The sequence below is a fragment of the Trachurus japonicus genome, chromosome 16 (assembly GCF_045865225.1).
Source record: "Trachurus japonicus isolate A0001 chromosome 16, Traja_1.0".
Taxonomy (NCBI): Eukaryota; Metazoa; Chordata; class Actinopteri; order Carangiformes; family Carangidae; genus Trachurus; species Trachurus japonicus.
The window spans coordinates 31,846,315-31,872,800 of record NC_140922.1 but is presented as its reverse complement, the minus strand read 5'-3'; the positions used below and the strand labels follow the sequence as shown (position 1 = coordinate 31,872,800).

The 26,486-nt window shown below is 39.7% G+C and overlaps 1 protein-coding gene across 1 annotated transcript; it reads left to right on the top strand.

The window, feature by feature from the left end:
* capn7 (calpain 7) lies at nt 1–24,441 on the top strand. Its single transcript, XM_085803062.1, has 21 exons — nt 1–390; nt 650–758; nt 2,346–2,503; nt 3,022–3,089; nt 3,924–4,169; nt 6,182–6,268; nt 7,216–7,342; nt 7,452–7,537; nt 8,839–8,932; nt 9,876–10,022; nt 10,556–10,662; nt 10,778–10,898; nt 11,489–11,633; nt 12,258–12,357; nt 13,511–13,646; nt 13,757–13,832; nt 14,381–14,526; nt 16,428–16,490; nt 16,586–16,716; nt 19,958–20,050; nt 22,487–24,441. Exons 1-21 carry the CDS (start codon nt 289–291, stop codon nt 22,629–22,631), a joined length of 2,487 nt encoding a protein of 828 aa, XP_085659188.1. The 5' UTR covers nt 1–288; the 3' UTR covers nt 22,632–24,441.
* Nucleotides 24,442–26,486: the final 2,045 nt, after the last annotated feature.

Below are 26,486 nucleotides of genomic sequence, written 5' to 3'. Positions count from 1 at the left end.
AGCAGCAGTGGGTTGTTTTGGTATCCGCTAGCACTGTGGAGTTACCTGTCACTAGGTAGAGAGCAGCAGAGCTTCAACTGGCTCGTTTTTTTGGCTTCTGGAGTGGGGACGCTCGTGGAGATCGATTCAAACATGTGTCGCCCGAGTTCATGAAATGATTTTGGTTGCGAGCGAAACGTGGACATTTTGTTAATTTGGCGAATTTACGGGAGCTAGCAGTTAGCTAGCCCTTAGCTAGCTGGCTTATTAGTCAGAGCTTGTCACTCTGTCAACAAGTTTGAGTTCAGGATGGACTACGCGGCGCTGGAGCTCGATGCTGTCAAATTTGCCAAAACAGCTGTCACATACGACCAAAATGGCAAATACAACGAGGCTGTGTTTTATTACAAGGTAAGTAGACGTCTCTGTGTGTGTGAAGTAGACAGGTGTTAACGGCTGCTACCTGTCAACATTAGCACATTAGCTCATCAAAGTTAACACATAGTTTCACTTGCCACTTTGATTTCCTAAACCCACATGAAAGAGAAGATAATGAAATGTCATAATTTTATATTTATGAAGTCACAGTGTAACAGTTTCAAAGGACTGATTTGATAGATGTATTCTCCTGAACAGCTGCTTCTTCTTTTTTTATGATTGTTTACCATAGGAGGCAGCCCAGGCCCTGATATATGCTGGCATGGCAGGGTCCAAGCTGGATGGGATCCAGGACAAAGTGAATGAGTACTTGGATCGGGTCCAAGCCCTCCATAATGCAGGTAAGCTCACCTGAGCAGAGACACATTGGAGCCACAGTGTTATTCTGCATTAAGATGACACTTTACAGTACATAACACAATCAGATTTTATGTATACCTGCACTTTTCACACAAGTACTGAAACACAAAATGCCAAATCAATATAAAATTCATCCATTTAGATTGGTTGTGTCCTAGTAATAAACAAAAGCAATGTTCATAAGACAATAATAGGAGGAAATGAGGAAACACTGAAGCAAAAAGAAAATGCTAAAATTGAGGAGTGGTATTAAAAAAGTAAAGCGAGAAATAAAATGTATGGTAATAACATTTTAGTTAAATTGAAGACATGAAAGGAAATTGAGAATCCCAAGTGAGTAAAATCAATAGGTAAATAAAGTAGGTATAAAATAAATGACCGCAAATGAAAATATTATATTGAAAGGGAAATAAAAACAGAAGATAATCATAGAATAAAGGGACGGTAAAACAGTCTAAAATGGATTAAAATGGATTAATTAATCGCAGGAAAAGAGATCTTGCTTTGAGCAACAGTCCCAAACACAAACCTTTATTAGATAAAGGAACTGTTTTATTGTTGTTGCTGTCTTTTTTCCAAAGATTAAAAAAAAAATGTAATCAATTTAGGAAAAAAATAAAATAAGGTCTTTCTAATATATATTCTCCTCCTTCAAAGTAATCACTGGTCTCACCTATTATTACAGTATTATTTCTATGAGCATGTTTACAGTGTATATTAATCTACATTCTTGCTCAACACTCTGAAAGACAACCTGCAGTGCAAACACAGTAGATGCTGTTGTAAATGCAAATACAGAAGACAAACAAACAAAAAGTCAACAATGCTGCTGTTAAAGGAGTTTTTTCTGTGTCAATGTAAATGTAAATTTTTTTAACACTGTGAACTTCCCGTTACGTTTTTTTGATCTGAGCTTTGAATAATCGTAGCAGTAAAGAGGAATGTTCCTGAACGGGCCCTGAGGACATATTTTCTCTGCTGCTGTCTGACTGACTGCATTTTTCCGTGACTCTCCCGGCCCACACTATGGGTGTGTGTGTGCGCATGTATGGGTGTGACCACAGTGACTGAATAACATTTAACACCGTGTGTGTGTAGCTGTACTGTAATATGTTCCTGCTGTTTACTGTGAGATCGAAAGCAACTTCTACTGTGACAGCTGCTTTAAAGAGATGATGATAATGTTTTATTTTATAATTCATAATATAGTTTTATTAATTTACGTCTGTGGCTGTGCAGTCCAGTTCACATGCAACACATTACATCTCTGAAATGGCCATAAACACCTCCTTATATGATTTATAACAGGCATGAAAGGACCTGCAAAGCAAATTTGTCTCACTTTTTAAAACAAGGTGTTTTTCTGCAGTTGTTATCACCTGTATGTGTTTTATTAACTAGTAAATGATTATTAATACCCCAAAAAGAAAGAAGACAGCGGATTATATAAACAGTTTTTTTCCCTGTTTGTAGCTGAAGTGAAAATAACATCAAAGTTACTGCAGATGGAGAAATGAAAGCTGTCCTAAACTTTCTTTCTTGTGACCTTTGACCCCTCCCCCCTCCAGTCCAGGCGCAGAAGATCGACCCGCTGAAGTCCCGGCAGCAGGTGGACCTGGAGCGCGCCCACTTCCTGGTCACTCAGGCCTTTGAGGAAGACGAGAAGGGAAACGACGACGAAGCCATTGAACTGTACACTCAGGCTGTGGAGCTGTGCATCAAGACGGTAGCTCTCTCTCTCTCTCTCTCTCTCTCTCTCTCTCTCTCTCTCTCTCTCTCTCTCTCTCTCTCTCAGACGTTACTTCCTGTTTGCCTCCTCACTCTCCCTCTGTGTTTTCCACTTTCCTTTCATTATAAATACACTTAATAAATGCAACTCCACCATCTTCATCATGCTGGTTATTTGTAGTGCTCTACATATCAGTATTATGATCACTTTTGTTTTATTTAAAGCAGAAGAGGAAGCACATCACTTTATAGTGGTTTGTTTCCAATCTGTTAACATCATCTCTACGCAGATGTGTCTCCTGGAACAAAGCTAAATCAATTTTGTTTCTTGCTAATAAATCTAAGCAGGCGGCTCTTCTATTAGGACAATTAATTCCCTTCAAGTTGCAACAAAAATGTTGGTGTGGTTTTCTGACCCAAAACCTTCAAGAGAAGGCAATGTATAAAAGAAAAAAGTAACCTAAAATCCAGTCACCTACACTTTGACGTCAAAGTTCATTCTGTGTTTTCCAACAGTCCAACGACACGTCGGACCAGGCGCTGCAGACCAAGCTGAAGCAGTTGGCACGTCAAGCTTTAGACAGGTAGATGTCAGATGTTTCTTCTCTTTTATTGTAACGTGGCTGTTCCAGCTCTGCCACAGCTCCAGTGCACACAGTTTGATATTTGTCATATTATGTATTTTATTGATGTGCTGCTTAAATACCTGCCGCTAGCTTGCTTTCGCTAGACCAACCCCATGTACCTGCATACGTCTTATTGTGGTTCTGCTTTTATTGTGTCAGGCAGTTTTATGTGCTTTTTATGCTGTGTATGCTCCTTATGTCTGTGCTTCTGCTTTGCATGACTTAGTGCTCATCAATACTGTTGTATATGTTGTCTTTGTTTATTTGTTAACGTTTATACCTGACTCTGTAACCTCTGACAGACTAAAAATACTCTACTAAAGTGTTTACTGATGTGCACGGTCCCTGTTAAATAAACTAATGAACTAAAGGAGAGGAAAGAGGAAATTTAACATTAAAGCACCAAATAAGCCCCTTTACTAAGTTATATCTCATCTCACTGATGTAAATTCACACAGATTTTTCTCTAATCAGTGCAGTTACAGTATATGACCAGGTCCGGTCCTTAGATATTAACGAGACATTAATACTAGTTTGTCTGTTTGTAGGATGAAAAGACAGAAAGACAGCAGGATGTGTAGTCATGGTTTTTTTTACATTGGTTATGAGTGTGTTATTATATTTGTTTTATTAATTTATTTATTGTGACACAGGTGGATGTGAGCCTAGAGATTTCTTTGAGTTCAGCTCATTTCGTTATATTCCTCTTCTGTTTTTGTGTTTTATTTCTAAAGAGAGTTGTTGTGTATTTTACAGATGTGAATAAAAACCTCCTGCTCTGTTTCCTTTCAGAGCCGAAGGTCTTAAAGACTCCCAGTCCAGATCAGGTCCAGCCCAGACTCAGGACAGGACGGGCCCTTCTGGAGCCAAGCCGTCCGGCGGTGTTGGCAGCAGCTCTGGGGGACCGGTTCGTCAGTTTTTCCCCCTGGGACCCGACTTCAGCCTCCACGACCGACCGCAACCCCAGCCGGTCCGGGCGGTCCAGTCCAGCGAGCCGCACGGTCAGCGCTACACGTCTGAAGAGATCGAGGTGCTCAGGTGAGACTGGTGGTTAATTGTGAGTTTTCAGACGGTTTTGTGACCCACAGGTTCTGGTAGACATTGAAATGTTTTTTAATATCATTATACAGTCCAGAAAAAACCGAACTGAACCAGAACATTTTATGATTTTAATCTGCTCTGAAATTAGAATAGTGTTATATGAGTATTGATGAGAGACAAGGTGAATCACTGTCTGAACACATGTTTTTATTTTTATTTAACCTTTATTTAACCAGATAAAAGCCCATTGAGATCAGGATCTCTTTCGCAAGGGTGACCTGGCCAAAAATGGTCAGCAGCACGCGGTACAGCAGCAATACATGTCAACACAGAAATGCAAAGAATAACAATTAGAAAATATACAGAGTTTTACAACTTCAGATACAACAATTGGAACAACAAAATAAATAATTTAAGATTTGAAGCACAGGCACTGCTGGGTGAATTTCTGCTGCCTATCTTTCAAAATAGAGCGAAAGGCTCCAAGTGGGATTAGTTTAGCGAGTTTCAGCTCTTTCTGTAAAGTGTTCCATGCCGAAGGGGCGGCGGAGCTGAATGCTCTTTTCCCAAATTCAGTCCTTACCCGGGGAACAGATAAAACAAGGGTTGAACAAGAGCGCAAAACATAACTACTGCTTGTTTCTTGCAGTAATATGCACAAATACGAAGGCATCAAGCCTAAAAGAGCCTTATAAATTAAGGTCAACCAATGTACATATCTGCGTGCACTAAGGGGGGGCAGATTTGATTTTGAGTACAACTCACAATGATGGGTGAGACGACTACACCCTGTGACAAATCTCAATGCCGTATGAAAAACAGTGTCTAGAGGCTGGAGACATTTAGATGACACGTTCAAATAAAGTACATCACCGTAGTCAAGAATAGGCAAGAAGGTTGTTGTCACTAATTTTCTTCTAACCTTGAGGGAGAAACAGGTTCTATTTCTGAACAAAAACCCAAGTTTCACCCTAAGATTAGTGACCAGCTTGTTTAAGTGGGCTTTAAATGAGACGACTAAAGAATGATTTCTTGGTTTCCCTCATCAAACTCATCAAATAAAGGTAAAGGTAAAGGTACTTTATTAGTCACATATACAGCTAGTACAGTGAAATACACAATCCAACAACTCCACAACGCTCTGGTGGACAAGTTGTGACCTGCACATTCACCACGCTATGAGATAATAACACAACGTTACCACACAGAGTTGTTTTAGAGGTAAATTCATGCAAAACCACTGATGCATGTTGCCTTCAGGGACAGTTTTTCATCAAGCAGTCTCTGTATTTCCCTCTAAAACAACTCTGTCTGGTAACGTTGTGTTATTATCTCATAGCGTGGTGAATGTGCAGGTCACAACTTGTCCACCAGAGCGTTGTGGAGTTGTTGGATTGTGTATTTGATGAGTTTGATGAGGGAAACCAAGAAATCCCATGAGCCTCCGTAGTGTAGCTCTGAGCAGCTCACGGCTCTGCTCCGCCATTCTAAAAATAGCTTGCACCGACAATTAAAAGTAACGAACCTACTGCTATGACTGTAGGGATTATGGCAACAGGCCAATTTGCCAAAATGTTGAACTATCCCTTTGAATTATTTTTTATCCTTTGTCCTTCTTTGGTAATTCTCCATCTTCAGCATAAATTTACTAAAGTATTTAGTCTCTGAAATTTCTACAAATAAGGCAAAAGTCCTGTTAGAATAAAAAATAAAAACAGTTTGAAATGCAAAAGAAGTCCAGAAAAATTATTAGAAACTGAAGCCACATGGTGGTTTAGTGCAGCAGGACTCATAGTGTAAAATCATATAAACACCTGTTTTGATAAGTACCATTAGGTAAGATTACAAAAGTGAAATTACGTATAAAGTGAACAGTAAAGACTCGTTAAACAGGTTTTAGGATGAGATGATCCTCATACCAAAGACAAGTCTCAGATTCTTTGTTTCTTTTAAAATACCGACACTGATGACTGACTAATAATCATCTGTTAACTCTTGTTAATTTTCAGGAGTACGTCTACAATCAACAGCATGGCCTACGTGCCCTTCATGAGTGTGGACCTGAAGGAGCGATTCGCCTTCCCCGTCCCCTTCTCGTGAGTTACACTTCTATTATCATTGTTATTATTTAATGTCATTCTTTTAATATGAATATCACTGTAGAAAAAGGTTTCAATCTGTCCTCCCATTATATTAAAATCAGTTTTATTCTGTGCACATTTGGTGACAAGAATTTGAAATCTAAAGATGTGTCTGAATCATCGGTTTCAAACTGGTTCAGCCGATCGGTCAGTTCTTGGTTTGATAAAAGAGTAAACCAACTCTCTTGTCTGAGTTTAATAAGACAAAGACACTGTCACAGAAAAAAAGGGGAAATAAAAACCGAAAAGAAAAACGAACGCATCATAAAACAGAAGTAAGTTTTGCAAGAGTGTAAACCACCAGTGCGATGTCAACATAAAACATGACAAGACACTTTCCAGATAAAAGAAGATTATGTAATATTGATGATGTAATGATGATCTATGGATATGCTGCCTGTCTGATTTCAAAACAGGAACAATGTGCATGTGCAGTAAAATTATTTTGGACTTAAATTTTAACACACAAATGTATTAATCTGCTGTAATATCAGTGTCTGCATAAGAGAGATTTATTGGATGAGGTTTAGATAAGGCAAATTCATTCATACACCAGGCAATTCAAAGTGCTTTACAGAGGCACAGAAATACAATAAAATTAAAAACAGAAAAATACAGTTAAAAGAAAAAGAAAGAAACAAGACAGTAAAAGACGATAATAACAATTAGACTGATTAAAATCATTAGAATTATATATTGTATTTAGTTGGGATGATGAATGAAATGGAGAGAGGTCAGTGAAGTAAACACATAGATTACCAGATTACTTTTTATTTGTCATTTAAAGAAAAAAACATATACCTTGCAGTGAATGTATGACACTATGACACTGATAAAAACAGAGAATAATAAATAACAATAGAGCTATATGAAAAATCTATCTTGAATTCTTCCACTCACAGGGACAAGACGGGGAAACTGGCTCTGTCGCCCAAACAGAAAGCCATCTTCTCCCGCTGGGTGAGGCCGGACGAGATCTGCAATAACCCCACCATGATCATGTCTGTGTCCAGCTTCAGCATCAAACAGGTCGGTGTTGGTGTTCACACTCTCTTTAAATTCAGCCACTAGAGGGCGTAACATCATAAGAGACAAGAAGAAATAACCTTCTTCACTTCTCTCTCTCTCTCTCGTCCAGACGGTGGTGTCTGACTGCTCCTTTGTGGCCTCGCTCGCCATCAGCGCCGCCTACGAGAGGCGCTACAACAAGAAGCTGATCACCAGGTACTGCGGTGGTGCATTGTTTGTTGTTTTTTGTTTATTAGATCCCCATTAGCTGCTGTACAAGACAGCAGCTATTCTTCCTGGGGTCAAAACGTCTTACAAACATTTCTATTTCAGAATTTAACACAGAACATTCAACATAGATCATCATCATTCATACAGTGGACAACCAGGGCCGTTGTATAGAGGAGAAAGGTGATGATAATTCTAGGGGCCCAGCGCCCAGTGGAGCCCATAAAAAACCACAGTGGTCTAATCTTTGTATGACTGATTTATTCTGCGTAAGACCCTGAATAATACTCATAGTACACTGTAAAAACTCAACATCTTTCCAAGAATATTTGTCTTATTTCTTGTCCAAATATCTCATTTCTAGTCAAAACTAATCTCTTTCCACTTAAAATAAGACTCATTAACTAAAAATTTACTTATTTTTAGATAATTTTCACTTAAATTCACAATAAATAGAAAAATCTGCCAGTGAAAGTAAGTTTTTTGTGCTTGTAATAAGGAAGAAAAACTTGCTCCACTATCAGATTTTTTCTACTTATTCCAAATGAAAATATGCTTGAACGAAGTAAAAAGTGTCTAAAAACAAGCTACTTTTAATATAATGTGTCTTATTTTAAGTAGAATGAGATTTGTTTTGACTAGAAATTACATTTTGACTAGAAATAAGACAAATATTCTTGCTAAGATACTTGAGTTTTTGCAGTGTTAATGCTGCATTACCATCAAAACAAAGAAGGCTAAATAAAAAACGATAATACATACGTAGTCTAAGAAAAAAAAAAGGAAAAGTTAGGGGGAGGGGCCCACTTTAGTATTCTTTAAGGGGGCCCAGAATTCCTAGCAACGGCCCTGTGGACAACAGCAACACAAAACATAAAAAAAGCTCACATCTCATTTACAAACTGTTCTTAAAGTACAAAGAAACAGAAATCATTTGCATTATTTTATAGGCATGCAACTGTCTCTAATGGTCAGAGAGTCACTCCCTCTTGTAAAAACAAATACATCTTTAGTCACTGTTTAAAAGAGGCAACACTACCTTCTCGCATCAAAAATCTCGGCAGAGCTTTCCATGCAGCCATCGCTCTATAATAAACAGTTTTTTGTTTTGCGTTTGTTCTACATGGGGGCAACAGGAAACGATTTTCTGAAGAAAAAAAACACTAATTTATTATAAAAAATTACTGGGTTTTTTGTTATTGTGACATTGTGCATTCAGGGTCTGTTTCCCTCCTCCCAATTCAGCTTCAATCCCTTCCTGACACTTTGATTGTGTGTGTGTGTTGCAGCATCATCTACCCCCAGAACAGACGAGGCGAGCCAGAGTATAACCCCTGTGGGAAGTACATGGTCAAGCTGCACATCAACGGAGTTCCCAGGAAGGTGAGACACCACTTCACCTGTACAGCAGCATCAAAATGAGCTGTGTTGGAGCTATTTGTTATTTTTATAATATTTTATCACTTATTATTTTGTTATTTTTTGTTGTTGTTTAGTTTTGAAGAATACACCTTTAGTTTGCTTATGATATTTAGTATTGTTTGAGTTAATTTGGGTATTTAACAATGCTTTTATTTTGAAGGTAGGGGATGGGTAGACAGGCACAGGTGGGCCAGGCACCTGGGAGGGCTGATGGTTTTTTACCAGGGCAAGAGAGGCGGCAAAGAGCCATTGTTCTTTATTTGTTTGTTTGCCAACGGAAAATAAACCTATTTATTTATTATTAGTTTATTTCATAGGGACAGTGCGCCACTAATCAACAGAGTTAAAAGAAAAACTGTAAGTGGGCCAGAGTTAGCCAACAAGGCTAGTTTTCGTCCGTTGTCCATGGCCAGATGTTAAAGGCACCCTAAAAACCAAAGAAAGGGGCAACAATTAAGTACTTTCAATCAAAACACAATTTATGTAACAATCTACCTAGTAAAAGCTCATAATAACAAGTAAAACAGGTAAGAAGTCTGACATACAGCATAACAAAAGCTCATGGCATGCAGACATAACATGCAGACAGGGAGAAGAAGAGCGAGAGAAAGCAAGAGAGGAAAGTACAGCTAGAAACACACGCAAGTAGCACACAGCTAAGACATTAGCACTAACAATATCAGACATTACAAGGGAGGACATAAGAAACTTTATTTTTGCCTGGACAATGGACTTTTCACTCCATAGGTGTCTCAGTGGCTGATATTTTTGAGTTTTTTGATCATTGACATTGAGGACAAATAGCTGCTACAAGCTGTAATAAACTTGGTAATAAAACAAGGAGAAAAAGAACCACAGACAAACACCCTGTCTGTGTCTGTGTCTGTTTCTGTCTCTGTCTCAGGTGATCATTGACGACTACCTTCCCGTGGATCGTAACGGCGAGCTGCTCTGCTCGTACTCCAGCAACAGGAACGAGCTGTGGGTGTCGCTGATCGAGAAGGCCTACATGAAGGTGATGGGAGGCTACGACTTCCCCGGCTCCAACTCGGTGAGTGAAGCCGACGGAGTTTTCATTTTAAAACGCTCAGGAGGTCAAAGACACTTTGAATCTATTATCATGTTGTGTTCACCACTGGTAGTTGCGCCTGATGAGCCAATCAGGAGCCAATGTGGGCATCCATATCGTTTTCACTGTCCAGACAACAGCAACACACACCCAGAATTTTCAAAATAAATCACACGTCTAGACATTTCAAAGTAAAACAGTGTTTCCACAACCGTTTCTATTTTTGGTCCTTGAAAACACACACAAGTCTTTGGGACAAGAGGCCGAAACTTATCAAAAGAGATGAGTTCAAATGAAAATATAGTCGTGTGGACTATTTCATCTGCTTTCCTAGACAAAAATTAAATTTAAAAACAAAGAAAAGCAAATGAGGAACATGTAATAAAAACACATTTGATATCTTGAATGTTTTGGATGACGTTTTCTGTAACAAGGTCATCCATTTTGCCAAGTAACTCAACACATTTAGCTGTGTGTTAAAAGTCTGAACTTTCACTTTTGTTTTGTCTTTACAGAACATCGACTTGCACGCACTCACCGGCTGGATCCCTGAACGCATCGCTATGCACTCTGACAATCAGTCGTTCAGCAAGGACGACACCTTCCGCATGCTCTTCCAGAGGTGAATACACACAACAACAAAACATCAGATGGAAAAAAATAAAGTTTATGTGACTTATTATTATTATTGTTATTAACCGTTTTGCTTCTGCATCTGCCTCTTTCTTCATTTCCAGGTTTCACCGGGGCGATGTGCTCATTACCACGGCAACAGGAGTGATGACAGAGGAAGAGGGGGATCGATGGGGTTTAGTGCCGACACACGCCTACGCTGTCCTCGACATCAGGGAACACAAGGTGAGCTCAGTTTAGGCGGCACGACACAAGACTTATATGTATATGCGTTTTTTTTATTCATTTTCTTTTCTCTTTTTTATTTTTGTCTCCTGTATTAATCTTTTAGTAATGTTTTTTTTGCTGTTGATGTTCTTTATTTAAATTTATTTCACCATTTATTTAACCTTCATATATTTATCTGATGTTTTTCTTAAGAAACTGCAGGTCATTGGTTTCCAACCTCACCTGCACATTGCTTTTTTATAATTCACTCTTTATAGAGTGATTTGCATCAAATGTAAACAGGTTTTTCTTTTATCTGCAAATAAATAAATCAACATTTTATGATGTGTTCACTAAAACAAAGTTCTCAACTTTATAATTCATGCTGGTAAAACTTTTCCATGTGCACCTGGAATTAAGATTGAACTCCTGTAAAAGTAACATTCATCTTTTAATAAGCTGCTCACAACAGTATAAATCTACACAAGGACTGGGAAATAAAATGTATTTTAATGAAGGTAGAAAATCAAATCCACCGCCAAGCCTCTGTGATTCCTTCATTTGTCGTTTTGAGCTTTTTGAATCTAGTGTTGATTTTTTTTGTGCAGGGGATGCGTTTCCTGCAGCTGAAGAACCCGTGGAGTCATCTGCGGTGGAAGGGGCGCTACAGCGAGCGGGATGACAAGAACTGGACGCCCGAGCTCCTGAAATACCTCAACTTTGACCCCAAGACGGCACAGAAGTTCGATAACGGTAAAAAAAAAAAAAAAACTCTCACCACAACAATAAATCTACAAACAAACGAAGTTCAGCATCAAAGATTCACAGAGGGAGTTGGCAGCTGATTTATTTAATACCCAGGGAAGTCATTAACTCGAAGTTTAATTAGCAGATACAAATTATAAAAACGAGACAACTTGAAATGTGTAATTACTTCAAAAGGAAGAAGGGGTGGCTTCGTCCAAGCTGCTTTTAGAAATGAAAGGATTTATGGATGAATCACCGGCAGCTGCACTGGGAAGATGCTCCGTCTAGACGTTAATCATCAGCAGCAGCAGCAGCACAGTGGGAAGCCAGTGAGGGATCAGTGCAAGTGACGTAATATTGGCAAACGGAGTAAATATGAAAACTGGAAGAACAAGAAGAGACCTGGAGAGAAACCAGAATTCTTCTTGTCTAGACTCCCACTCCACTCCATATCTGACCTTTAAAAAGATTAATTTTGTATTTTCCACTTCACCAGAGACTTTTAACGTCCTCACTAGGTAAAGTTCAAGCCGATACGTCACTGCAATGAATTACAGTGCATTTCTGAAGCCGAAGGTGCAGAAATACTGTTGTTGCTATATTCAGATCACATGTGTCGTTGCTCTCCAGGTGTTTTCTGGATCTCGTTTGAGGATCTCTGCCAGTACTATGACGTCATCTACCTGAGCTGGAACCCGGCGCTGTTCAGAGAGTCGTCCTGTATTCACAGGTATGAGCACATGCTAGATAGATAGATAGATAGATAGATAGATAGATAGATAGATAGATAGATAGATAGATAGATAGATAGATAGATAGATAGATAGATAGATAGATAGATTTCATTTAAAAAGACACAAACAGCACAAATAATATAGTTTGTCATTTCACAAAAAAATCGTAATCGTAATCGGAAATCGGTTTTTGAGAGAAGAAAATCGAGATTTTATTTTTGGGCAAAATCAAACAGCCCTACATAGCGGGATGTGACGCCGAGAGAAAGACCCGAAATAAGCGGCATTTTTAAAACCCAGCGTTATTTTTTAAAAATGCATCTACATGGCCGGAAAAAAGAGAATAAGTCAGTAAAGACCACGTTACATGTTCCATGAAACATGTTACCACATTACCAGCTGTGAGAAACTACATCTGTGGAAACTGCTTTTGTAGTTTGGATTAATAAAAAAATAAAATAAAAGATGATCTGATTCTGTTATAATTAAAAAAAGATCAAAAACAGAGAACATCAAAGTTGAAGAAACAGTCCAACTCTGATGTTTGCAGGTTAATGTTTTTCATCTGTCTTTGATGAATGAATGAAAGAATGAAGACAGGTCGACAGGTGACACAGAAGTAAAGGGAAAGATTTCAAAATGAAGAGGAGGAGTTGGACTGAATAATTATGAAAGTCAGTAAAAGACGTACGGCCATAGTAACAGTAACAGACGTATTTTTATTTATTTTAATGTTTATTTAACAGGGACAATACATACAACATTGCCATAGAAAATGGAAAATGTGATGCATATAAGACGTTTAGCTTCAGCTAATTTGCAGTCTTTGTCCCTGGTCAGGCTTTAGAATAGGATAAAATATACTGAATACAATAAATGCAATAATACAAATACAGTGGATAATACAGTGAATCGGTAACATGAATAAATAAACACAATATGATATACAATATGCTAAGTGGACAGATTACACAACGATCAAAAGGACAATTTTAATACCTACGATTATTAGAAAGTGTCCATACGGCTGGAAAAAAACAACAAGAGAAGTAAAAAAAAAAAAAAAAACTGCTGAAACGCAGCTCTGAATGTATTCTGGTCAGACCCAGACTGAGTGTGTGTGTGTGTGTGTGTGTGTTTGTTCTGCAGTAGCTGGGATGGGAAGCAGGGCCCGGTGAAGGACGTCTACAGTCTGGCCAACAACCCTCAGTACAAGCTGGAGGTCCAGTGTCCAACAGGTGGCGCTGCTGTGTGGGTGCTGCTCACCAGACACATCACTGACAAGGTGACAGAGACACTGGGACAAACCTCAGCACAAGGGACTATGGGACTGAACTTATTTCAATTTTATCTAATCATTATTCATTTGTTTTTGTTTGTTGTGTCTATTTCCAGGATGATTTTGCACAAAACAGAGAGTTTATCACTCTGGTCGTTTACAAGACGGACGGGAAGAAGGTTTATTACCCAGGTGAGTTCCCTCTGCAGCTCTGAGCTGTGACACACTGTGATGTAATTTATATACAGCTCTGGAAACCACTTCAAAATGATCAGTTTGTCTGGTTTTACTATTTAAAGATATAGTATGTGTTTGAGTAAAATTGACATAGTTGTTTTATTCTATAAACTTCTGACAACATTTCTCCCAAATGTGAAATAAAAATATTGTAATTTACAGCATTTATTTGCAGAAAATGGCAACTGGTCAAAATAACAAAACGTTCCAGGGTTTTCAGACCTTGAATAATAAAAATGCAAAAGAAAACTAGTTTATATTCATTTTTGAACAACACAACACAAATATTTTAACTTAGGAAGAGTTCAAAAATCAGCATTGGTGGAATATTCTGTGTTGTTGTGTTGACATTCAATAGACACTGGATTCGAAAGATGTTGATTTATTAAGAAAATTTTGGAGTGGTCTCTTTATTTTTTCCAGAGCTGATATACTGTATATGTAAATGACCTGTAGATGAGTGACAGGCAGCTCACCTTCTCCTCCTCCCCCTCCTCTTGCAGCCGACCCCCCTCCGTACATCGACGGCATCCGCATCAACAGCCCACACTACCTGACCAAGATCAGACTGACCAGCGCCGGCACACACACCTTCACACTGGTGGTTTCCCAGTACGAGAAACAAAACACCATCAACTACACACTACGGGTGAGGAAAAAAACTTTTATAGCAACATTAAAAACATGGGAGTCACGCTATGAATAAAAATATCTTTGCACGACTTAGGGCTTAGACGATATTGGGCAAAATGATCATGCATGTCGTCATAGGGAATGGGTTTATTAAATCTTTTTGAGCCTGACCCACAGAGGGCGCCACAAATACAAAGAATGTGTACAGAATTTCACCAGATGTGCAACAAATTCATGCTCTGGGGCCGAGAATTGACCAAAATCAGATGCTCTGTATTGATTGATGAAAGTGGGCGTGGCTTAATCATCAATATCTGCGACCTCAATTCAGTTTTATTCTAATATGTGACAATAAAAGACAAAAAATAGATGGTCATTTAACCACAAACGAACATAAAAGGACCATAAAAAGAAAGCAAAATAGGTATATATTACTACATATTCGAAAGGAGTGGGAAGAAGTATGAATTTAATCTTTATTTAATCCCACCTCCTAATTATAATACAGCCTTATATTTTTTTGCTCAGTTCACAGTGAACTGGAAAAACCAGAGAAAATGAATGTTGGCATGAAAAAATGATCTCAAGTCATTTTTTAAAGGATGAACGAGAAAGTTTTCCACACTTTGTATAAAAGTCAGACACTCGGGTGATTAATTCATGCAAATGAATTCAACTTTATACAGCAGTAATTTTGATTATCTCCCACAGAGGTCGACTCTTCTGTATTTGCATTTTTCTCTCTCTCCAGTGTCACAGAGCGAAGGACTGAAGCTCAGTCTGTTAACGTTTTACAAGTTCATCCCTGTGTGGCTAAAACTGACTCAGGGTCAGTTTCTGTTTGTTTAAATCCACTTTATCAGTGCAGCAAGAAAATAAACTTATAAAGCCCTGAGATTTGATTGACAGGGGTCAGTCAGGATGTGCATAATGCAGAGTAATGATGTTAGGAACAGTTACGCCTCTGTTCTCAGTGTGTGTGTGTGTGTGTTTGCGTGTGTGTGTGTACACGTGTGACCCAAATATTTTTTTTTCAGTATTTTATAATTCATGGTCTCCTCTGGTTTCTGCAGAGTGGAGAACAGTTCACGCTGAAATCACTCATTAAAATAAAGCATGTGCTCTGTTGTGCACATGTCTGCTGTGTGTGTGTGTGTGTGTGTGTGTGTGTGTGTGTGTGTGTGTTCATATATGTATGTATTCTGTATGTATTCTCTCTGTGTAACCATGTAAACGACCCCCCCCCCTTCTCCCCTCAGCTCAGATCAGTGTTTCTCTTTGAAAATCAACTCCCTCCTGTTCACCAGGGATTAAAGCCAGAAACAGGAAACATGGATTTTATTTTATTTATTTTTTATTTCTCCTTATGTTTATTTTAACAGAACAGCTCCAATATGAAGGATTTACAGAGATCCATGAATAAATTAACAGAGTCGTTTCCATGTTACAAGTTCCATGAAACATGTTACCATGTGTTTTACACGGCTGCTCGTGAGGAGAAACTAAATCTGTGGAAACTGTTTTTGTAGTTTCGATGTAAAAAAAAAAAAAAAGATGATTTTCTGATTCTGTTATAATGAAAAAAAGAAAAGAAGAAGATCAAAAACGAAGAACATCAAAGTGGAAGAAACAGTCCAACTCTTCTGTTTGCAGATTAGTGTTTTTTATCTGTCTTTGATGAATTAAAGAATGAAGACAGGTAAATATTTCAAAATAAAAGCCAAGAGGAGGAGTTGGACTGAATATTGATGAATTTGAGTTTTCTCTTTGAAATGCACGACAAAAACAGAAAAAGGAGCATGAAAGTGCACATTTCTGGTCCAACAGGAATCAAACCCAGAGTCTGTTTTCCCTCTTTCTTCCTGGTTTTCTTTGGTCCAGCTCATGTTCAGTTGGTCTTCTCGTTTCTTCACCCAGGTTTACGCTGGAGGAAAATTCACCTTCTCCAAGATCCCGAATCCCTTCACCAACACCAAGAGAGTACGTAAACCGCCCAACACTCCTGCAGAGATTACTTACAGGTTTGTTTTTTGTTTGTTTTGCATGTTTAATTGCGTCTCTGCTTGTGTCCTCAGATCAACGGCCAGTGGAAGGGCGCCACCGCTGGAGGCTGTGGGAACTACAAGGACTCGTACAAACTAAACCCGATCTATCAGATCAACTTGGAGCGGCCGGGACCGCTGCTCATCGAGCTGCGAGGATCCAGGTCAGGACAGATCCACCACTGTAGATTCAAGTTTTAAGTTTATGTCGATTTCTATATTTAAAAGTGCTTTTCATTTGGTTTTGGATCAATATAATACCACACTTTTCCCTAGAATCTGGTCATTTCTGCACAACTACACTCAAAGCCGGCGGCTTATAAAAGCCTCTGATGAGAAACTCTGTCTTTACTTCGTCTCTGCTGCACTTTGCATATCTGCCTCACTTCAATAGAACATAAAGCTTAAAGAGGAACTAAGCAGGATTTCTCCCATGGCTATGCTACATGCATATGCTCTGGACTAATTGTGATAGTTAACTACATATCTTGTGACTTGTTACGAGTGAGAATGGAGGCTCTCTGCCTTCACCTGGCATCTTATGGCTGAAAACCAACCTTGCAATATCAGGGAACATCTATGTATGGGGCAACGGATGGAAATTAGCCTGTGGCTAAAATCTGGCTTGTTTACGATTTTATGTTTCGTTCATGAACATGCACTGTCCCACCTCAAATAAATTGAATTGAATTGAGTGTAGTTACTCGGCCGCCGTCCCAGCTCTCGTCTCTGCGGCACCGCGACACAAACGCGCTCCGTAACCGGCAATCTTTTGTTTATGACAGTTAAAACCAAACAAATACGCACGTCATAACATCGTATATGTTATGTAACGTTATCCACCGCTCCATGTATTGATTTTTCGCCGGCTTCGTTGTAAACAAATGCACATGGACGAGAGGAGCGTTAGCAAAACAGTGGAAAAGCGACCGGACTTGCACAGTTTCCCTTTAAATGTTACCTTTATTGCTTAAGCGTCATGGTCATTTATTTATTCATTTATTTAAAAGGGACAGTGCATAATAATGAACACCAGTAATATACATTTGTAAATATGCCGGAAGTAGCATGACTGCTAATTTGCATCCGTAGTCGCTTGGCAGGTGACAGATATTAAAACAATACAGTGCAAACAGTAACAATTACAACATAAAGTGCCCAGATATGTCGTCCACCCATATGGGATTATTGGGGTTGATGCTGATGCCAATATTAAGGAGTTGAAGTTCTGATAACTGATCAATTAGATGTTAATTTTACGTAAACACACATTTTTTGCAAGGAATTCTCAAGCGTGGTTCAAACACTTGTCACAAATCTGTACTGGAGGCTCAACATTTTACTGTTGAACGATAAATAACTTTGATTATCGATTTACGTCGTCAGTGCAGCTCTGCAGGAAACTCTGAATAAAACAAATGTAAATCAGTAGAAACAGGTGGAAATCCTCTGATGAATAATTGTCCACTGTGTTACTGTTTTCCTACAGTGTTGTGTGGATCATGAACACGACACACAACATTATTTTTCTCCTAAAAAAAATGGGAAATAGTGGCACTAAAAAAAAAACTCACTTGAGAAATATTGCATCAAACCTGCAGCTGACATTTTATTTGTGTTTCTGCACAAATCAAAAGCAGCGGTGTTTCCCCTGCAAACGCTTTTTTATTGTCCGACTTATTAAGGACTCATTAAAAGGGTGACTCAGGGACATTTCCCTTAACACACACACAGCAGGATGACTCAGTGATTGCAGCTTTATTAACTCTGCCACCTAACTCCAGTGACATGACAGAGATATTCTGTCGCACATCCCATTTCACGCCGTCTCCCGTCATGTTTACATAAATCTGTGCATAAGTGAGATGAATTAATGACCCAGCCGTAGTTTTGACCGAGCCATGACCGAGCTGTAAACTCAGTGTCTTATATCACCGGCGTGCACACACACACACACACACACACACACACGGCTGTAAAGAGGTCAGGAATGTGTGGAGGATTTTCTGACAATGAGAAAAGTGCAGATTGTTCTGAACCCTGACTCTGCACACAGATGGGAACATGCACTGATCAGGGTCAAGTATCTGACTGTCACATGATAAAAATCTCAAATAAGCGTGAAATGTTAAATATCTAAACCGCCTCAACTCTCAGTTTTCCCCTCCATCACTTTGTTCGCTCTGTTGCTGCACCGTGTGGTTTGGTTTAAAGAAACGCAGCCAGACCATAGTCCAGAGCTGACGCAGCAAATGTGGAAACTGGTCTGGTTATGTGAGATAACTTGTTGGCGAACCTGCTGCGTCCTGATAACTGATGTATCTTTGATGAGTGACTCTAATAAACCTGCGTTTATGATTTGTCAGACAGTGCTTCTGAATACAGCCCCATCAAAGTTTATTAGAGAGATAAACGGAGCAACAAAAGGAGATTATTCAGCACAATCTGCAGGATGAAATGCACTCCCTGCTCCTCAGAGGTTCTTGTTCTGATTGGACGTCAGGCAGTCGCTGCAGATGTGTCGGCTGATTGTGAATCTATGATTGGTTAAATAAGTTTTGTCCAGTGTTGGTGCTCATGTGAATTGCAGCCAGGTTCAGGTTAATTTATTGTACCTGTAGGTTGGTTAACTTGTTCTGCTGTGAAAGTGTAAAACAATTAAGACCAGTTGAAACAGTTTAAAATTGAATTAAAATTAAATTAAAACTGCTCCTGTGCTAATAATTTCCTAGAACATTAAATACATAAATAAATAATCTGCCAATAAATATGTATGTGATGTATATGAGATACAGTAATAACAGAACGTTACCAGACAGAGTTGATTCAGAGGTAAATGCAGAGACTGCTTGATGAAACTGTCCCTGAAGGCAACATCAGTGGTTTTGCATGAATTTCCCTCTAAAACAACTCTGTCTGGTAACGTTGTGTTATTATCTCATAGCGTGGTGAATGTGCAGCTCACAACTTGTCCACCAGAGCATTGTGGAGTTGTTGGATTGTGTATTTGATGAGTTTGATGAGGGAAACCAAGAAATCCCATGAGCCTCCGTATAGCGTAGCTCTGAGCAGCTCACGGCTCTGCTCCACCGTTCTAAAAATAGCTTGCACCGACAATTAAAGGTAACAAACCTACTGCTATGACTATAGGGATTATGGCAATGGGCCAATTTGCCAAAATGTTGAACTATCCCTTTAAACTCTAGAGATGGTTGTGCAGTTGGTGAAACACAACAACAGCGATGCTACGTTCAAAGTCGCTTCAATCACCTAATGTACTGAGCTGCTCCTAAGTGATTGACCCATTAGTCTTTGCATTAATGAGCATTTGAACGAATTAATTAATGTACGATAACAACAGAAAAGTGTAACAGTGTGACCGTTTGTGTGTGTGTGTGTGTGCAGGCAGTACAGTGTTGGTTTTGAGATGGTGACGGTGTCGACGGTCGGAGATCCGGGTGCAGCAGCTTTCCAGAAGAAGAGCAGTGGAGATTACAGGTACGAGTTGGTGAAACTTTTTCTTCTTCAGTAGCGTCTGCGGCTGTTTCATCATCGTTACACAACAATATAGCATGACATTAATGTGCAGCCTCACTGCACAGACATGCTAATGTACGATAAATAAAGGAAATAATTGGTTTGCCGGCGTCTAATGACATCTGAACGCTTGTAGAGAAACCTAAACAAGGGCGTTTGTAAGTATAAATATCCCAGTAATTAACATTATATATAATTATGAAACCAGACAGAGTGAGGCAGTCAGTCTCACGCACTCATAATGTCATTATACACACCTATTGATAAGATTATAAAGTTTATTATTACGGTAGTTGTTTTATTCCTAATGTTCAAACCTAAATAAATTGCCTCTGTCTTTTTGAAAACTTTAAAATTTCCACGTTATATTTTAAAGCTCATTTACTTTTACTATCAATAATGATATAACCGCTGAGCCTCCTCGTCACAAGATCAAGTCAGACACTCAGTTCATTGTGTTCTGTGTTAATGTTTGGTCACGTTACACTTGTAATGACACTTGTATTGTTCTGGACTCTTCTTCACTTTCAGCTAATGCAGATTTTCACAGTCAGCCGATGAAACAATGCTGCACTGTTTGTTGTTTGTTTGTCTGTGTTTTTTTTTGAATTAATTAATTAATATTATTTTATCATATATATCTGTAGTTTTTATTCATGACATGGTTCTCTAGTGTTTTATTATGAAGTGTTAATCCATGAGAGGATCTTTAAAAAAAAACAATCTTAGTGTAGTTTTCCATCTCCTCTCTCAGCTTCTCCCTGGAGCTCTAGTAACAACAGGCTGGTGTCAGCCAATCAGAAGAGAGGAGGCTCTCAATCTCTCTTCTGATTGGCTGACTTGTTTTATGAGCGATCCAATTAAACAAAAAAAAGAGCAGATTTCAGAATAAAACAATAAAAGAAACCAAATCTTGATAAATGTTGGATGGTGTCGGATGGATGGATGGTGTCGTCCAGGAGCTTTGTTGTGACATCACAAAGTGACAGGAAGTCCTGACGGCTGGTTTAAAGGCTCAGTTTCTGAATACAGGCTGTGTGCATTTCTCTGTGGACTGAGGCTTTGATACTTTCACAGTATTAATATAGAACCTAGAACTGCTTTATAATCACACTACACATGGACATCTACCTTTATACTGTATGGAGCTTTAATACAAACATCTTTATACTGTATGGAGCATTAATACAAACATCTACCTTTATACTGTATGGAGCTTTAACACAATCATCTACCTTTATACTGTATTTGTTTTTATTTACAACATCAGATAAAGTATCTGTGATATCACACCATTATAATGAGCGTTTTACAGACACATTTATGTCCGAGACAAGAAGACAAGAACTGTTGTTGTAACTGTTCCCACAGGAATCTCAGCATCTCAGCGATGTCACACCGGTCGGCCACGTGTCTCTGCGGATAGTGACTCTTTATATACACACACACACACACACACGGCAGCACATGATGTCACAAAGTCATTTGAGACATGAAAGTAAGATTAGACTGATAATTGGTTGTTTGTCAGCAGGATTATGCAAAAGCTACTGAACCAAATCGGTGGACGAACTTGTTGAATTTTGAGGCACATCTGGATCGTTAAAGGTTGGGTCTGGAGTTTTGTGCCCAAAAATAAACATTAGACTTGTACAAATGAAATCCGTCTTAATCATCACCTATGGACTTCTAGTCCCCTGCCTGTATTTTGGTCTTTTGCTCTGTTTTGTTCAGGTTTTGTTAAGCACGTGGACGTTTCTGGGTGGAGCGAGAGAGTCGCAATCAAGCATAGATATCTATGGCGAGAGAGTCTGTGTTTTCTCTCCAGCCAATGACGGAGCTCAGAAAGCTACGTGCAGTAATAGGAGGGCTCAGGCCTGCTAGCCGCACTAGCTGTCTCTGATGCTACTAGTGCTAGCATGTCTCTCTCTCTCAGCAGCAGCAGTCAGGACAGCAAAGTAAAATAAATACAGTCTGAGTGAAGAGCTGGAGCCGCGGACCGATTCCCGACCGTCACCGACACTGGTAACAAGTATTAGGGCCGTTGTGGGGAGCTAGCTCGATGCTAACTTCGGCTAGCGCTAGCGGTTAGCATCCGCCGCTAACACCCGCTTCTTAGTTCACCACAACGGCATAAAAACATAACACGGAGGCTCCCGGTGTTGGCGAAAGGTCGGCTAATCGGCCCACGGCTCCAGCGGTTCTTTCAGACTGTATTTCCTTTCCTTTGTTGTCCTGACAACTGCTGCTGTCAGGAGCAGGAGGCTACACAGCTTAGCCCGAGAGGAGGGGCTGAGTTTAAATGTTTTGTTTACAAACTGCAACGAACAAAACTCCAGACCCTAACCACAGTTTGTCTGAAGTTTCTCACTCTCTGCCTCTCTTTTCTTTGTCCAGATGTGGCTTCTGCTACATGGAGGTGGAACACGTCCCTGCAGGCATCTACAACGTCATCCCCACCACCTTCCTGCCCAAACAGGAAGGACCCTTCTTCTTGGACTTTGGCAGCAGCGCACCCCTCAAGGTCTCCCAGCTCCAATGAAGACAGAGCTGGGAGGAGGTTAGGGGAGAGGGGGAGGATGAGGGAGGACGAGGGGAGGTTTGGGGAGGAGGAGGAAGGTACATGAACTCTGTTTCTGTCTGAATGTGCTGAGGTGTCTCGGCCTCCATGAAGCCCCAAAGAGTCCAGACTGAGTGAGACTGGAAGCTTCAACTCAAACACCGCCTCAGCCTCGTATCGCTGTCCTGAATCCTGAGCTGACGTAAAAACGGACGGATCGTGGAATAAATGATCGATAAAGGAAGCCATCGGGGATGAACCCGTCGATCATCAAAGCGACACGGTTAAAAATGAACCTTTGTATCGTGACGACAACATCTCAGCCTCCTTTTTTGCCAAAATGAATCAGACACCACGTCTCACTCTTCTGCACCTCCACACGTTTGGATGATTAGCATCGGCAGTAAAACACATGACCACATGGATTGTGTGTGTGTGTGTTTGTGTATTTAAAGGAGGGTTTAAAACCAACACCTGCAAGCTGCCTGAGAGCGACCGGTTCTGTTCAGGTTTCTGTTTTTGCTGCAATGAGCACCTCGACACGGACGAATGTTACGGTACTTCTTTAGGTTTTATTCTTCCACATAAAAGGTTGGAAATCACTTCTGGTCTGGGATTTATTTTTGGCTCCTAACAAATCTCAATATCTGAATATAGACGAAACTTTTTTTCACATTGAGGCCCCAAAACTGATTAATTAAACTCTGGACTTCAACATTTTGATCAGATTTTGACCCAGTGTTTCTGACCTAAATGGTTGAAACTCGTGAAAGTTTGTCAGTCTGTTCCTTAAAATAGAAATATAATGAAAATATATGACTAACCTTTTATTTTTTCTTGGGAAATTGAGGGAGATCCCCAGCAGAAAGTACTCAACTTTCAGAAATGTCTTAGAAAAAGAAGGTAGTTTCTGACCTTGCAGCAACATTTCCTGTTTCATCTCGAAGAGAAGCTTTTCCCAGTGTAGTGAACAGGAAGTGGTCTGGTCAGCACTCCAATGTCTCAGTGTCTCTTTTTTTTGCCAAGTTTTCAATCTTAGTGGATGAAACTGGACCAACGGTTCAAGGACGTCTGACAGCGGAGCCAGCTTCTCCACAGGAAGCCGAAAGTCCAGATGTTAAAGTTGCAGGTTAAATAATCAGAAAGAAACCTGAAGAAACACACGTTGACATTGAATGTCTGAGATGCTCATTACTGCAAAGCTACTTGAATATGAAGCAGCCACGATACAAAAAAACAAAAACAAAAGCCTCATAATAACTTTGCCCAAAGTCTGATCAGACGTCTCGACATTTAGTTCGTCTCCCTGGAGCTGATCAGTCCAGACACTCTGCCAAATTAATAAAATGCTGACAGATTGAATGGAGGAGAGAGAGAGGGTGAACGTTTCTATGAAGGTCTTTATTTTATTTTTTTTTCATTTGATTGATTTTTATTGTTTGAAACTCTCAGGAGAAGCAGCAGCAGCAGCAGCACAGGGAACCAGTAACGGCAGCAGCTGAATGACGTGTCTTCATGTTGTCTGTGGATGTGATCGGCCTGATCTCAACGACAGGGCCTCACGTCGGCACTCGGCACCGCTCGAGGCAGGTGTCACACACCGAATGTGTTATACCTGAGTGTGCGTGTGAGTGAGTGTGTGTGCATGCAAGTGGAAAGTTTGACTTTCATTCTAAATGTTTTTAAAGTAAAAAAAAAAAGAAAAATGTTATGTCTTGCCAAGTACACATCCTCTGTTTACTTTAATGTTCCCAAACTGCACTTTTTTCTAAGAAATCATTTCTCTTCCTGTTTATTGTCAAAACGCAGTTCATCATCAGTTGTCATCAGTTCACTGAGGCAAAGATGCAAACATGCTACAAATTCAGAAAACAACTATTTCATCTGCAAAAAGCTCAAACAGGAAGTGTTTCCAGGGGAAACAATAAAGTGACGGACCAAAAGGCTAATGCTGAGCGAACAGTACATATTATCAATAACATGATATTGACGTTCTAATAAACCACACTCCACACAAGAAGCAAGAAGCTTTGAACTAAAGCACCCCAGCCTGGTCCGTCACTTGTATTATGTCCCCCCCAGAAACACTTCCTGTTGTGTTTTCTGAATGTTGACCTCTCTGGGCCACCGTGCCATACTGAACAGTTAAAGGGATAGTTCAACATGTTGGCAAATTGGCCCATTGCCATAATCCCTATAGTCATAGCAGTAGGTTCGTTACCTTTAATTGTCGGTGCAAGCTATTTTTAGAACGGTGGAGCAGAGCCGTGAGCTGCTCAGAGCTACGCTACGGAGGCTCATGGGATTTCTTGGTTTCCCTCAACAAACTCATCAAATACACAATCCAACACCTATAAAACGCTCTGGTGGACAAGTATTGACCTGCACATTCACCACGCTATGAGATAATAACAGAACGTTGTTCTTCAGGGACAGTTTTTCATCAAGCAGTCTCTGCATTTCCCTCTAAAACAACTCTGTCTGGTAACGTTGTGTTATCTCGTAGCGTGGTGAATGTGCAGGTCACAACTTGTCCACCAGAGCATTTTGGAGTTGTTTGATTGTGTATTTGATGAGTTTGATGAGGGGAATCCAAGAAATCCCATTAGCCTCTGTAGCATAGCTCTGAGCAGCTCACGGCTCTGCTCCACCGTTCTAAAAATAGCTTGCACCAACAATTAAAGGTAACGAACCTACTGCTAAAACTATAGGGATTATGGCAATGGGCCAATTTGCCAAAATGTTGAACTATCCCTTTAAACAGTTAAGCAGCAGCAGCAGCTCGACCTCAGTTCACCTCCTCATCTTCCATGTGTTGGAAGTTCACTTCATGAGTGACGTCACCTGGCTGCGGCGCCTCACGTGGAGTTTTGTTTTTCGAACTTCACGACGACTGGAAGCTGAAAGAAAGAACCGGTTTGTTTTGGACCTGGAGCTCAGATTCGTTCGGTCACCTCACATCAGCGTGGCGTCCGTTCAGTCACACACGTGTTTCCATGTTAGTGAGGTGAATGTGGAGACACAAGGTAACGCAGTGTCGAGACTCCTCGTGTCCTCGCACGAACCTGAACCTGAACCTGAACGCTGCAACCATTGGTTATTGATTTATTTTTAATCCACTATTCAGCTCATAAAATATAAAAATAAACATCTTGAACCAGGACCTGAAAGTTCACAGTGACATTAGCCAACACGTTTCTGAATCTGGAACCATCACAAGACATAAATAAATCAATTTGGATGTTGGCTCCTCTGCATGTGTCCAAAAGCAAAAAAAATGTGAAAAATGTTGCACCAAAAGAAACTTAACATGAAACGGCTTTTGGCTTTTGTTTAACAATTGTCGATGTTAATTTAAATAAAAAAGTAAGTATCCAATTATCACCTGTCAATCACTGTTAGGAGTCTTTCACAATAAAACCAGAGCTGACTGTAATGGAACTAACGACGCTGCTGTGCTAAAAGGTTGAAGTGAAAAAATAAATAAAATAAAATACATATAGAGCTACTGTATATCCATCGCCAAACACGTCACATGTCAAATATCCATTTGTTCATCTGTCCATGTTGATGATTCTGACCTGTGTGAGTAACGAGTGATCGATCGTCTCTTTGTGTATGTTTTTTTTTTTTTTAAACCAACAACAAACCAACTCATGTAAAGACGCAGCAGGACAATCGTGCAGCGGCCTGTTGTATGAACGATGATGTAATGTTTTGCAGAACTTGCACTAAATGTTGGGTGAACTGAAGTGTTCAAACTTTGAATACAGAAAATGCTATAAATGCTGCCCGCCTCTGTCTCTTCTCTTTATTTATTTATTCATATATGGGAGG

Bases quoted from the DNA above. Each gene is read 5' to 3' on its own strand.
- capn7 (XM_085803062.1), top strand. From the start codon at position 289: ATGGACTACGCGGCGCTGGAGCTCGATGCTGTCAAATTTGCCAAAACA. The intron at 7,538-8,838 runs GTACTGCGGTGG...TGTGTGTTGCAG, and splicing joins AACAAGAAGCTGATCACCAG to CATCATCTACCCCCAGAACA. The intron at 10,023-10,555 runs GTGAGTGAAGCC...TTGTCTTTACAG, and splicing joins ACTTCCCCGGCTCCAACTCG to AACATCGACTTGCACGCACT.